At 63.8% G+C, this 13159-nt stretch overlaps 3 protein-coding genes across 3 annotated transcripts in view; 2 read left to right on the top strand and 1 right to left on the bottom strand.

Moving 5' to 3' along the window:
• Positions 1 to 1201: 1201 nt before the first annotated feature.
• On the bottom strand, positions 1202 to 2137 carry LOC104333344 (mas-related G-protein coupled receptor member H). Its single transcript, XM_009938845.2, has one exon. The coding sequence runs from the start codon at positions 2111 to 2113 to the stop codon at positions 1202 to 1204; it is 912 nt and encodes a 303-aa protein (XP_009937147.2). The 5' UTR covers positions 2114 to 2137.
• A 1828-nt stretch (positions 2138 to 3965) lies between these two features.
• On the top strand, positions 3966 to 5622 carry LOC142361883 (rho-related GTP-binding protein RhoF-like). The gene is made up of 5 exons (XM_075425696.1): positions 3966 to 4094; positions 4513 to 4600; positions 5037 to 5146; positions 5248 to 5361; positions 5455 to 5622. Exons 1-5 carry the CDS (start codon positions 3966 to 3968, stop codon positions 5620 to 5622), a joined length of 609 nt encoding a protein of 202 aa, XP_075281811.1.
• Positions 5623 to 8405: 2783 nt separating this feature from the next.
• KDM2A (lysine demethylase 2A) overlaps positions 8406 to 13159 on the top strand; it is a 52893-nt gene continuing 48139 nt past the window's right edge. Inside the window, exons 1-3 of the mRNA XM_075425955.1 lie at positions 8406 to 8479; positions 8881 to 8908; positions 10241 to 10345. Coding sequence (XP_075282070.1) covers positions 8460 to 8479; positions 8881 to 8908; positions 10241 to 10345 — 153 coding nt within the window. The 5' untranslated portion in view covers positions 8406 to 8459. The remainder of the gene's footprint in view (positions 8480 to 8880; positions 8909 to 10240; positions 10346 to 13159) is intronic.

Below are 13159 nucleotides of genomic sequence, written 5' to 3'. Positions count from 1 at the left end.
GGGCTTCGCCGGGGTTTCCCGCAGGCAGAGCCCGACCCGGGGGCGGGAGCGGGGCCCGTCGGGTTCCCGGAGCTCTCCCGGCCGCGCTTCCCTCGCTGGAGGGCAGCAAAGCCCAGCGCTCCGCGCCCGCAGCCGGGGAGCGGGGGGGACCGGGGGGTGAGGGCGGGGACGGCGTGGGGATGGGGATGGGCGGGGAGGAGATGGGATTGGGGTGGGGATGGGGATGGGGATGGGGATGGGGATGGGGATGGAGATGGGATGGGGATGGGATTGGGATGGGGAAGGGGATGGGGATGGGGATGGGGATTGGGATGGGGATGGGGATGGGGATGGGGATGGGGATGGGCAGGGAGGAGATAGGATTGGGGTGGGGATGGGGATGGGGATTGGGATGGGGATTGGGATGGGGATTGGGATGGGGATGAGGAGGAGATGGGATTGGGGTGGGGATGGGGATGGGATTGGGGATGGGAATAGAGATGGGGTGGGGATGGGGATGGGACTGGGATGGGGATGGGGATGGGATTGGGATGGGGATGGGATTGGGATGGGGAAGGGGATGGGGATGGGATGGGAATAGAGATGGGATGGGGATGGGGAAGGGGATGGGGATGGGGATGGGGATGGGATGGGGATGGAATTGGGATGGTTTTAGGATGGGATGGGGATGGCGTGGGGATGGGGATGGAAATGGGATGGGGATGATTTTAGGATGGGATGGGGATGGAGACAGGGATGGGGATGGGATGGGATTGGGATGGGGATGGGGATGGTTTTAGGATGGGATGAGGATGGTTTGGGATGGGATGGGGATGGGCAGGAGATGGAGATGGGGAAGGGGATGGGTTTGGGATGGGGATGGGATGGGAATGGGGATGGGGATGCGGAAGGGGATGGGGGCGGGATGGGCTTAGGACAGGATGGGTGTGGATGGGGAAGGGGATGGAGATGAGGATGGCGAAGGGGATAGGATTGGGATGGTCTTGGGATGGGATGGGGATGGGGATGGGAACAGGGATGGGGATGGGATGGAGATGGGGATGGGGACAAGACTGGATCAGGATCGGATGGGATAAAGGATGGGATGTATCCCAACACACAGCTGCGGGAAGGTGACCTGTGGGCCTGGAAGGAAGCAAGCGTGGGCGGCTGAGTGTGAGGCTGGGGTGGGCAGCATGGTCAGGGTGACCACAGCAGCCTCTTAGCTGGAGGTCATGACTCCTGTCTCTTCGAAGACCCTCCAGAAGGCGACCTGGAAGGACACCAAGGAGCATTGCCTCCGGCAGCTCCCCACCAAGAAGTAGACGAAGGGGTTGATGCTGCTGTTGATGCAGGCGAGCAGGAAAACGACCTGGGAGGACATGAGCATGTAGCCGAACTGCTGCAGGAAATTCCAGACGCTGAGGGGAACCCCGAAGATGAGAAAGAAGAGGACGGTGAGGAAGATCACAATGTACAGCCTCCCCGGTTGACGGCGCTGGGAGCCGCACAGGACCTTAATGACTAGGATCACGTTGGAGATGACCATGGGTGGCGCGAAGACGATGAAGTTGAGGACGTACATGGAGATGAGAGCCACCCGGCAGTGCTCATGCTCGTGTGACAGGCACAGCGAAGTCACCGCGGCAATGACAGCGACGGAGAGGGCCCAGAGCAGGGCACACACCACGGCCGACAAGCGCTGGGGTCGGCGGCAGCGGTACCAGAGCGGGCAGAGGACGGACACGCACCTCTCGATGCTGATGGCCGTCAGGAGGTACAGGCCCATGTTGTAGGAGAAGAGCGAGAGCAGGAAAAGCGACCTGGCGTACGTCAGGGACGCAAGAGCGGAGCAGACGTTCTCCATCACGTAGAGGAGGGACGAGGTGGCCATGAAGAGGAGGAAGGTGAAGTCGGCGACGGCCAGGTTGAGGATGTAGACGGTGATGGGGTTCCTGCGGATGCGGAAGCCGAGGAGCCAGAGGACGGCCCCGTTCCCCGCCAGCCCGCAGAGGCAGACGAGCAGCGCGACGATGTCTACGGCCATGTCGGTGACGTCTGCGCTGCACGCGTCGTCTGCGCCGGTGGTCGGCGTGGGTAGCGTGGGAGGTGGGGACGTCTGGTTGGGTTCCATGGCGGGAGGTGGGACGCGATCCCCGGCTGCGGTCGGAGCAGATGGGGAGTCAGTGGGACCCCGAAGGACGTGTTGGGGAGAGGGGTCCTGGTGGCGTGGGACAGCAGGGGTGGGGCTGGGGGGTGAGGCTGCCTCGCCAGCGATGGGCTGGGCCGGTGGGTGCCCAGGAGAGGTCGGAGGGGCTCCGAGGGAGGGTGCACGTGGGAGCAGTGAGAGGGGAGCGCCGGGGGGCCGCAAGCAGCTCCCCGGGCCAGCTCCAGTCCCGACCCCCTACCTTTCCAGGCAGCAGCCCGGGGCCGACCTTCCCGCGTGTCCGAGCAGGGCACGCTCCCTCCCTCCGGCTCTCCTCGCCGCGATCTTCTCCGACGAAGAGCACGGGGGTCTCCGCGCCCTCGGCAGACCCCAGCAGCCCACCCGGCCTCCAACCGAAGCCGCTTTTTGGGTCGTTTCTGCAAGATCCGGCGGCGAGAGAGCGGCGGGCGGGCGCAGAGACGCGGGCTGCATCACCCAGCCCCTTCTCCCGTCGAATTTCTGCCGGCCTTGCGGGAAAGGAAATGTTTTGTCCGAGAGAAAACCCCAGAGGATGAACACCGCAGCGGCTACGTCTCGCTGCGAAAGAATCCCGATGCTTTTAGGATTCGACCTGATATCTCATTAGGCTGGTAATTACCACCTTCCTAATTGTTTTATTGTGCTCTGGTCTCCTTCCCCCGCCCCGCCCTGACGCTGGCATCCTTCGGAGATTGTTCATTACCGCGGGCATCTGCCTGCCAGCCTCCCGCCTTGCGAATCGCCGCCGCGTCGCCTTCCTCAGGCCTGGGGGGGGGGGTTTGGCGTCCGAGCCGTCGGTTCCGACGACCCAGCTGGGGTCTGGGGGCTGCCGTGCCCACCTGGCCGGGCTGGCACCCACCGAGGGAGCTGGGGGGCTGGAGGCAGGAGATCGGGTACGGCACAGAACGGCGCACACGATCCCCCCCCCCCCCCCAATCCCTGCACCCCCACACCAGAAGCACCTGTTGACCCCACCTTGGGGCCAGAAGCACCCGTTGACCCCACCTTGGGGTGGCAGAGGAGGGCGGGGAGGGGGTCTCGGGGACCTCCAAGCTGGGACGTGGGGGACGCGGTCTCTCCTTCCCTCCCAGAGCGGCACCAGCTGTCCCCCACGTCCCCTCCAGCCACAGCCCCCCGCCCCGTGTTGGTGGGGGGGCACGGCCAGGCGGTGGGCTGAGCACCCACCCCCCCAGCACCCCAAGCAAGGGCGGGAAGCCGCTCCTTCGGCTCGTTAAGCCGGCTAATTACTGCTGGGACTGCTGACACCCCTGCCCGGCCCCCCTGGCGGACCCCCGGCCGGGCTGGGGAAGCTGGCGGGAGGGGGCACCCACACATGGGGGTCCCCAAGCCCACCCGCCACCCAGAAAACCCCCGCGTCCCAAACCCCTCGTGTCTGGGCAGCCTCTGAGCTCCCGCACCCCGGAGCGGGGCTGTGGGGGGGTCCCCATCCCATGGGGGGGGGGGGGGGGGGGGGCTGTGATTGCTGTGGGTCGTATGGGGTGGGCAACGTGGGGGGTCTGCCCACCCCGGCCAGGTCCCGCTGGGCTTCCCGGCGGGGTCATGGCTCGGCATTGGCAGGGCGTCACCGGCTGTGACGGGAGGGTGGCACGGACCGGGGAGGGGGGGGCCGGGGCTGTGAGTCACCCCCCCGCACCTCCCTCCACCCCGGACTTTGCCCCCCGTGGGTGCTGGGGGCAATAAAACCGGGGCTTGGGGCTGGGCCAGTGCTTCCCGCCGCCTTGTCCCCATCGCCGTCCCCATCCGCGGCCGAGCGGGCTCCGTGTCCCCTCCGGACACCCCCATGCAGCGGGAGCAGAGGGGGCAGAGCCCGGGACCCCCCGAGGCCGAGGTCAAGGCTGTGGTGGTGGGGGACGGGGGCTGCGGGAAGACGTCTTTGCTGGTGGCCTTCGCCAGGGGGGACTTCCCCAAGGTACCGACCCCCCCCACCCCGGGTGGGACACGGTCGCGAGTGGGGGTCACGAGCCGCGGCCACCGGAGCAGCGTCGCGGGCGAAGGGTGACGGGCGCGGTGACAGCGGGGTCACTCGCAGCAGGACACGGGGTCGGGGGGCTGGGGGTCGCCCAGCATGGGGCTGATGGGCACCTCTGCGTCACCTGGGGGGGTCTGGGATGGGGAGGGGGGGTCTGTGGGACACGTGGGACCTGGGGGGACAGCCCACAGAGACCCCAGCACCTCGGTTCACACCGGGGGTGGGACAAGGACCCACCTTCTCCCAACCCCAGGTACAGGGGACACATCCCCAGGGAGGTGGGGGGGGGGGGGTCCGCTCCGTCGGCGCCCCCCGTCACCGCCGGGACCCGTCTCATGCCCCGCTGTCCCCCCGCCAGGTCTACGTCCCCACCGTCTTCGAGAAGTACACGGCCTCCCTCCAGGTGGGCGGCAAGCCGGTGAAGATCCACCTCTGGGACACGGCAGGTGGGACACGGGGGGGACGGCGGTCGTGAGGGTCCGGGGCGTCGCGCCCCGCCGTGGGTCGTGCCGTGGAGGGGCGTCCCCGGGTGCTGACCGTGGGGTGACGGCAGGTCAGCCCGCAGCCGGCCAGCCAGCGGACCCCGAGGTGGTCACCCTGCTGCCTTGGTGACCCCAGAGGTGGTCACCCTGCTGCTTGGTGTCCTCCGAGGTGGTCACCCTGCTGCCTCGGTGTCCCCCGAGTTGGTCACCCTGCTGCTTGGTGACCCCAGAGGTGGTCACCCTGCTGCTTGGTGTCCCCAGAGGTGGTCACCCTGCTGCCTCGGTGTCCCCAGAGCCACACTGCGCCCCAAGGTTGGAGAGGCAGATGCGGTCCCAGGCTGGGGGAGGACCCAGCCCAGTAAGGAACTGGTGCGTGATGGTCTTCTCCTCTGCCCGGCAGGACAGGAAGACTACGACAGGCTTCGCCCGCTGTCCTACTCGGAAGCGAACGTGGTCCTCATCTGCTTCGACGTCACCAACCCCATCAGCTACGACAACGTCCTCACCAAGGTGACCAGCCACCCACCCCATCCATGGGAGGTGGTGTGGAGCTGCTGCCCATCCCATGTCCCCGTCCCCACCCCGGGTGACACCCGTCCCCCTCCCCGCAGTGGTACCCGGAGGTGAACCACTTCTGCAAGGGCGTCCCGGTGCTGCTGGTGGGCTGCAAGACCGACCTGCGGCGGGACCCGGAGGGCCGTCAGGAAGCCATCTCCCGCCAGCAGGCAAGCGTCACCCCCTCCCCGGCACCCCTGGGGTGCCCCCCGCCATGGGGTGCTGGGGTCCCCACGGGGGTCTGACCCCACGGCCGCCCACAGGGAGAGGCCATGGCCCGGCAGGTCCACGCCGTGTCCTACTCGGAGTGCTCGGCCAGGTACCAGGAGAACGTCGCGGCCATCTTCGTCCAGGCCTGCGGTGCCGCGCTCAGCGCCACGCGCCGGAGCCAGCGCCGGAGGCGACGCGGGAGGGGCTGCGTGGTCTGCTGAGCCCCCCCCTCAACCCCGGCGTAGCCCCCCGGGACCTCCCGCCGTCGCCCTGCCACGGACCTCGTTGACCACCGCCGCCATGCTTGGGGCGGCCGGCGCGATGGCGTCGCCCCGAGCGCGACGAAGCCATCCCCCGGCACCCGCGCCCAGCCCCCGGGCCCAGAACTGATTTTGGGGGGCGCGGGGTGAGGGGGGGTCCCCTTGGCGCTGGCGGGCCGGCGAGCGAGGGGCGACGGGGCTGGCGGCGGGGCCGCGCCGCCATTAAAGCTCAACGCTGGTCAGCGCGGCGTCCGGGGGCTGGGGCAGGGGCGCGGGGGGCGTAGGCGTGTGGGCGTGTGTTGCGTGTGCGTGGGCGTGTGGGCGTGTGTTGTGTGTGTATACATGGGTTGCGTGTGCATAGGTGTGTGGGCGTGTGCTGCGTGTGCAGAGGCGTGTGGACGTGTGTGCTGCATGTGCATGGGTGTATGTGAGGACACACGGGTATACGCGTGTTGCGTGTGCATAGGTGTGTGTATGCGTGTTGCGTGTGCGGAGGTGTGTTGCATGTGTATAGGTGTGTATATGTGTCCTGCATGTACATATGTGTGTATACCTGTGCTGTGTGTACAGGTTTGTATGGGTCCTGCATGTACATAGGTGTGCATACGTGTGCTATGTGTGTATATGTGTCCTGAGTGTACATATGTGTGTATACGTGTGCTGTGTGTACAGGTGTATATGTGTCCTACATGTATGTAGGCATGAATACGTGTGTGCTGCATGTACATAGGTGTGTATATGTGTCCTGCTTGTACATACATGTGTATATGTGTGTCCTGCATGTGTACAGGTGTGTATGTGTGCTGTGTGTCCTGCATGTACATAGGTGTGTATACGTGTGTGCTGCATGTACATAGGTGTGTACACCTGTCTTGCTTGTGCATAGGTGTGTGTGTCCTGTGTATACATAGGTGTGTGTATGTGTGTCCTGCATGTGCATAGGCGTGTATACATGTCCTGTGTGTACATAGGTGTGTGTATGTGTGCTGCATGTGCATAGGTGTGTATACGTGTGTTGCATGTGTATAGGTGTGTATACGTGTATCCTGTCTGTGCATAGGTGTGTATCCATGTGTGCTGCACATGTATAGGTGTGTATACATGTGTGCTGCATGTACATAGGTGTGTATACATGTGTGTCGTGTGTGTAGGCGTGTGTACATTTGCTCCACGTACATAGGTGTGTATACATGTCCTGCGTGTGTATATGTGTGTGCTGCATGTGTATGGGTATGTATATGTGTCCTGCGTGTGTGTAGGTGTGTATACATGTGCTGATTGTGCATAGGTGTGTATACATGTCCTGCATGTACATATGTGTGTACATGTGTGTGTTGCATGTACATAGGTGTGTATATGTGTTACATGTGTGTAGCTGTGATACGTGTCCTGTGTGTACAGTTGTGTATACGTGTGTGCTGCATGTGCATAGGTGTGTATACATGTGTTGCATGTGTGTAGGTGTGTATACGTGTGCTGTGTGTGCATAGGTGTGTATACATGTGTCCTGCATGTACATAGGTGTGTGTATATGTGTGCTGTGTGTACAGATGTGTATATGTGTGTGCTGCATGCACATAGGTGTGTATACGTGTGTGCTGCACGTGTACAGCTGTGTATACGTGTCCTGTGTTTACACAGGTGTGTGTACGTGCGTGCTGTGCATACGTAGGTGTGTATACATGTCATGTGTGTACATAGGTGTGTATATGTGTGTGCTGTGTGTACACAGGTACATATACATGTGTGCTGGGTACACACAGGTGAGTACACGTGTGTGCTGTGTGTACAGGTGTGTATACGGGTGTGCTCCATGTACATAGGTGCGTCTACATGTGTGCTGCTTGTGTATAGGTGTGTATAGGTGTGTCCTGCGGTCCACAGGTGTGTGTCTGCATGTGCTCTGTGTGTATAGGTGCATGCACACGCATGTCCCATGTGCACAGGTGTGTACACATGTGTGCCCCATGTGTGTAGGTGCGTACACACGCATGTCCCATGTGCACAGGTGTGTACACGTGTCTCTTGCGTGTGCATAGGTGGGGGGGTGTGCTCCATGTGCACAGGCGTGTGTCTGCTTGTGCTGCGTGCGTATAGGTGTGTGCACACGTGTCCCATGTGCACAGGTGTGTACACGTGTGTGCTGTGTACAGGTGTGTGCACACGCGCGTCCCATGTGCACAGGCGTGTCCCCGCGTGTCCCGCAGCCCACACGTGCGCACCCCTGTGCGCTGCGCGCACGTGCCCGTGCCTGCGCTGTGCACGGGCACCCGCGTGCCTGTCCGCGCAGGGGTCAGCGCGCGCGCGCCCGTGCCCGCGCAGGGGGACGTGTACCTACACGCACGTGCCCCCGCCTGCACGCGCGCAGCTCCCCCTCCTCCCCCCCCCCCCCCCCAACACGCGTGACCGCGGGCGCGCGCGGGGTGCCTGGAGGGGCGGGAGCTGCCCGCGCGCTCCCGGTGCGTGCGCGAGCCCGCTCCTCCCCCCGCCCCGCGAGCATGCGCAGGCAACAGGAGGGGGGGCGGGGCCAACCGGGGGGCGGGGCAAGTCCTCCGCGCCGCGCGTGCGCGCTCGCTCCCGCTCCGGCGGGGCGGGGCCGCTGGGGCGCGTGCGCGCGCCCCGTGCCCCGGCGCCGAAGCGGGGCCGGGGAGGGGGGGGGGGGGAGCCAGGCCCGGCCGGCGCATGCGCGCTGCGGGCGGCGGGGGAGGCGGCCGGGGGGGGTCAGGGGAGGTTGCGGGCGGCGCAGGCGCAGTGCGGCGGCCGAGTCAGTGTGTATGTGAGACTCTGACGGGTTCAAAATGGCGGCGGCGGCTCCTGTGTGAGGAGGGGAACGGCGTCCCGGGCCGGGCCGGGGAGGGGAGCGTGCGGCGGGGCGGTGGTGGCGGGGCACGGCGCAGCGGGTGCCGGCGGGGAGGCCGGCGGCGGCCCGGTCCCCGGTGGCGGGGCTGGGGGGACGGGGGGGGGGGGGGGGGGTGAGGTGCGGCGGGGCGCGGCGGTGAGGGAACGCGGCGCCGGGCCGGGGAGCGGGGCCCGCGGGAGCGGAGGGCGGCCCGGGGCGGCCGGCGGGGCTGTCAGCGCCCGCTCACCGCGGCTGGGGGGGGGGAGGAGCGGCGGGGCCGGGGGGGCGGCGGGGCCGGGCCCGGGCCCGGGGCGCGATCGCTGCCTGACCCGGGGGGGTCCCTCCTCCGTCTCTTCTGTTTCTCCCTGTCTCGGCGCTAGAAGAGGACAAAGGCGCCGGAGAGACCTGGTGAGCCACTCGCGGGGAGCTGGGCTGAGGGGGGGGGGACGGGGGGGGGGGTGGTCCCGGCGTCGGTCAGCCGCCCCCGGGCCGGCCGCGAAGTTTCCGCGGGTCCCCGGAGCGGGGCCGGGCGGCGGGGCCGCTGCCCCGGCCGGGAGGGTGCGGGCGGGGCTTCCTCTCCCCTGCGGCCCCCGGGAAATCTGGGGGGGGGTCTGAGAGCAGGGGGGTGCTGGCTGACAGCTCGACGTCCCGGGGCTTCCCGCCCCCCCCCTTCCCCCCGCCGCTTTGTTCTACCGGACGGCTCGGCCGGGGCTCGCTCCCTCCCCGAGGGGGGTGTGGGGGGGTGGGGTGAGAGACCTCGGCTATGAGGCCGGGGGTGTCCCGTCCCCCCCCCTCGGTGCGGGTGTTGCGTGGCCGGTGCGTGGCACTCCGGTTTGTAACCGAGAGTTTGGAGAAGTGCGGGGAAACTGCCCTGGGTGCCGTGGCTGGGTCCCGGGTGGTACGGGCTGGGGGGGGGGAGATGCTGGTGGGGTGGGGGGTAGGGGGGCTTGAGCCGCTCTGCCGTCAAACCGCGCTCGGAGGGTCGGGGCAGAGCCGGACAGCGGTTCCGTCACGCTCCCCGAAGGTCCCGCGTTCAGCACAGTGGTGGGGGTGAAGAGCTGCGAGATAGCTGGGGTTTGGTTTCCTTCGGTTCCTTTTAATAAATAAAAGGTGCCGTCTGACGCCGGGGGAGGGTTCCCCGTCTCGCTGCGCGGTGTCACGAGGCGGCAGGTTTGGAGATGCGGAGGTCTTGTCCCCGGACAGGAGTTAGTCCCCTCCGAGGTGCTGTGTGTGGGACAGAGCCCGTGCCGCCTGCCCTCTCCACGGGAGATGTTCTGTGCCGGTGCGGCTTCTCCCGAGTGCCGCGGTGCGGGGTGTCCAGGGGACGGCAAGCGCCTGGTTTGGAGGAGCTGGGTCTCTAATGCCTTAATCCCGGTGCTCTGGGGAAAGCAGGCTGCTTCCCGGCTGCCGTCGAGGGGTTGACAGCGGCGTGCCCGGTCCGTGTCCCGGCGTGGGCCAGCTGAGCTGCCGTTTGGGCTGGTAGCAGAGCGGGGCGGAGGCCTTTTCCTGATCCGAGACCTGCAGCTCATGTCGTGTTACAGAGCAGCTGGTGGAGTCATTTACCCTAGGTCATGCCTAAAGTTAGCATGGGAGCGCTGGAAGTTGAGGTGGGCTCGGCCGCTGGGTTCGCTTCGCCCTGCGCAGCGGTGTGGGATCGGCCTCGAAACGAGCAGAGAAATGAGGGGTGTAGGCGTCTCACGTCTGTGTGCCCTGCTTCACTGTTTCCCTCTGGCTTCAAAGGAGGAAGAGGAGGAAGACAGCAGTCCTGGCGTGTCCTTCTCGCTCTCTTCAGAAGAGTCGGAGATGGAGCCCGAGGAAGAAAGGATCCGTTACAGCCAAAGACTGGTCAGTATTGGCCCTAAACAACCGTATTCCGTTCTTGGTTCTGTTGCAACTGAAGAAAGGAAAGGCTTTTTGCTGGCAACAGATTCAAACAACCCAAAAAAGCGTTGTGGTGGATCGCTGCAGCCTGCCTGGAGGTTCTAGCTGAGCTGGCGGTGGGTTAGATGGCTGCGTGGGTCCTGTCTGTGTCACAAAGTTTGCCCTGATGAAGGGCACTTGGCTGCTGAGCTCGGGAAGAGCGGGGGGTTGGAGGCTGAGACTGGGTAAGATGCTCTGCGAAGCTGCTGGATAGAAACAAAATGAGTGTTGGTGGAGTTTCTGGCGCAGCAGGTTTTCTCCATGTGTTTGTAACAAGCGGAGAAGCTGAAGTTACCGTTACGTGGGCCTGGACTTGATTTGAGCGTGCTGCGAAATCTGAGAAAACCAGCTTCAGGCTCAGATCTGCTGGTGCCTGTGCACGTGTCTTGTCCTGGTGTTTTCTTTCGGAGGGAGCTGTTCCAGCAGTCGGGTCCCGGTTAGGCCCTGTCAGGAGCTCTGGTTTGTCTGATGTTTGCGCTGCTGTTCGGGGGACTGCGTGAAGCCGATGGTCGGGGAGTCGGGCCGTAACCGGGAGCAGCTTGGGAGCAGCTGCTCTGAGAGCCCGAGATGATATTCCCGGGGATGGCGGGGAAGCTGCTGTGTCTCCTCCGGGTTGGTTTCGCGTTGGTTTGAGGCAGTTGCAGACCCCCTGGGAAGGGAAGGGGGAGCGTCAGCTCCGTGAGAGCTGAAGCTGTGGTGGAGTTCCTCTCCGAGTCGCACCAGTATGCGTACCCTCACCTTCAAGGCGCTGTCTGTAAAGGTAAGTCCTTATCCTTTAATACTCTGAAATCAGCCAGCGTGGTACTGGGCAGTAAGCTTTGCCCTCTGGAGCGAGTGGTTCGTGTTGCTCTTTTGGTGCTGCTGGGTGCCCGGCCGTAGAAAGGGTGCTGGGGAGCAAGCGCCTGGTCGGTGGCCTGGGGATGGAAATCCTCTGGTGAGGGTAGAAATGGTTATTCCAGCGCTGGCCCCTGCGAGGAGGAGGATGCTGCATAGGCCGTGATTTGTCCACACACCTGGTTTAGTGAAGGTGTGTGATCTTTTCTGGTGGTGCTCGGCGTCTGTTGCGTGGCTGCTTTTGGCAGAGAGGGTTGTCAGACGAGGTGATTTGGTGACGGGCGTCCATACTTTGATAGTCAGCTGCCTTAGCCCGCGTCGGGAACCTGAAGCGACTCTGATTTCAAGTGGGTTTTAATCTTTTTCTCTTTTTTGAGAGGATGCTTACAAAAAAAACAAACCCAAACTGTAATACATCTGTGGGCCCTTCAAGATGACTTGTTTTTCCCGAGTGCTTTGGTGAGTGCTTTAATTTGGCAGCGCTGCCGAAAGCAGCGGTCCCACTTCCTCCCTCATCCTGACGCGCTCGTTCCCACAGCGGGGCAGCACGCTGCTCGGGGTGCTGGTCTGACTGGGGAGCGACCGTTCCTGTAGCCAGCAGTCAGGGTGGCGGGATGGCTTCTCTTTGGAGGCAGTGCCGGCTGCAGATTTTGGTTGAGCTATGATCTTAGCTCCGCTGTGACCAGAAGTAACCCAGAATGGTGGGATGAAGACAGGGCAGCTGAAGGGGACGAGTGGCCAGGAACTTAACAAAAACTGCTTATAATCTCACAAATAACAATCATCAGGAGGAGCTGCTGTCCCGGTGTAGGTGGCCTGAACTCCAGCAGAACGTGCTAAGCTGGATAAATGGCCGCACGCTGATGAGCTACGTGCTTAAGGGGCTTGGGAAGGCACATGGGCGGCGAGCAGAGGATGAGGCTCACCTAGGCTGCTGCGGCCTCCTGTGCGCGTCGTCTCCGCTGGCCTGCAGCCGAGCAGAGGAGGCTTGACCCCAGCGTGGTGAGTGAGGCTTAATTCACGCCTCCTGCTTCGCTTTTCACAGAATTACACAGAATCACAGAAGGTTCGGGGTTGGAAGGGACCTCTGGGGTCACCCAGCCCAACCCCCTGCCCAAGCAGGGTCACCCAGAGCAGGCTGCACAGCACCGCGTCCAGGCAGGGCTTGAAGATCTCCAGAGAAGGAGACTCCACAGCCTCCCTGGGCAGCCTGGGCCAGGGCTCCATCATCCTCAGAGGGAAGAAGTTCTTCCTCCTGTTCAGCTGGAACTTCCTCTGCTTCAGTTTGTGCCCGCTGCCCCTTGTCCTGTCGCTGGGCACCACTGGGAAGAGTCTGGCCCCGTCCTCCTGACCCCCACCCTGCAGATATTTAGAGGCATTTCGAAGGTCCCCTCTCAGCCTTCTCTTCTCCAGGCTAAACAAGCCCAGCTCCCTCAGCCTCTTCTTGGAGGAGAGATGCTCCAGTCCCCTCATCATCCTCGTAGCCCTCCGCTGGACTCTCTCCAGTAGCTCCTCATCTTTCTTGAACTGGGGAGCCCAGAACTGGGCACAGCACTGCAGATGGGGCCTCACTGGGGCAGAGCAGAGGGGGAGGAGAACCTCCCTCGACCTGCTGGCCATTTTTCCTGGGAACTTCCAGCTCTTTTGCTGGGTCGGTGAAGCTCCCTTGTTGAAGGACCTTAAAAGGATTTATTCCCTCCCCCCAAGATACGGGGAGCTGTTCTCTTAGCTAGTGTTTCTGGCCCTTGCAGAACGAGGTATCACGAGTGAATTATCCGGGAAGACAAACGTGCTGAATACAACTTATTTGAATATCCTACTCCTACGTGCGCCTGGGTCTTGGGAGTTGGTTTTAACGTGCCTACATTAAAAGTTCTAGGTAGGGAAACAGGTAGTTGGTTGTGC

Source organism: Opisthocomus hoazin, chromosome 7 (genome assembly GCF_030867145.1).
Source record: "Opisthocomus hoazin isolate bOpiHoa1 chromosome 7, bOpiHoa1.hap1, whole genome shotgun sequence".
In the NCBI taxonomy this organism is placed as follows: Eukaryota; Metazoa; Chordata; class Aves; order Opisthocomiformes; family Opisthocomidae; genus Opisthocomus; species Opisthocomus hoazin.
Note: the sequence above shows the minus strand (reverse complement) of the source record. Positions and strands in the feature narration are given on the sequence as shown.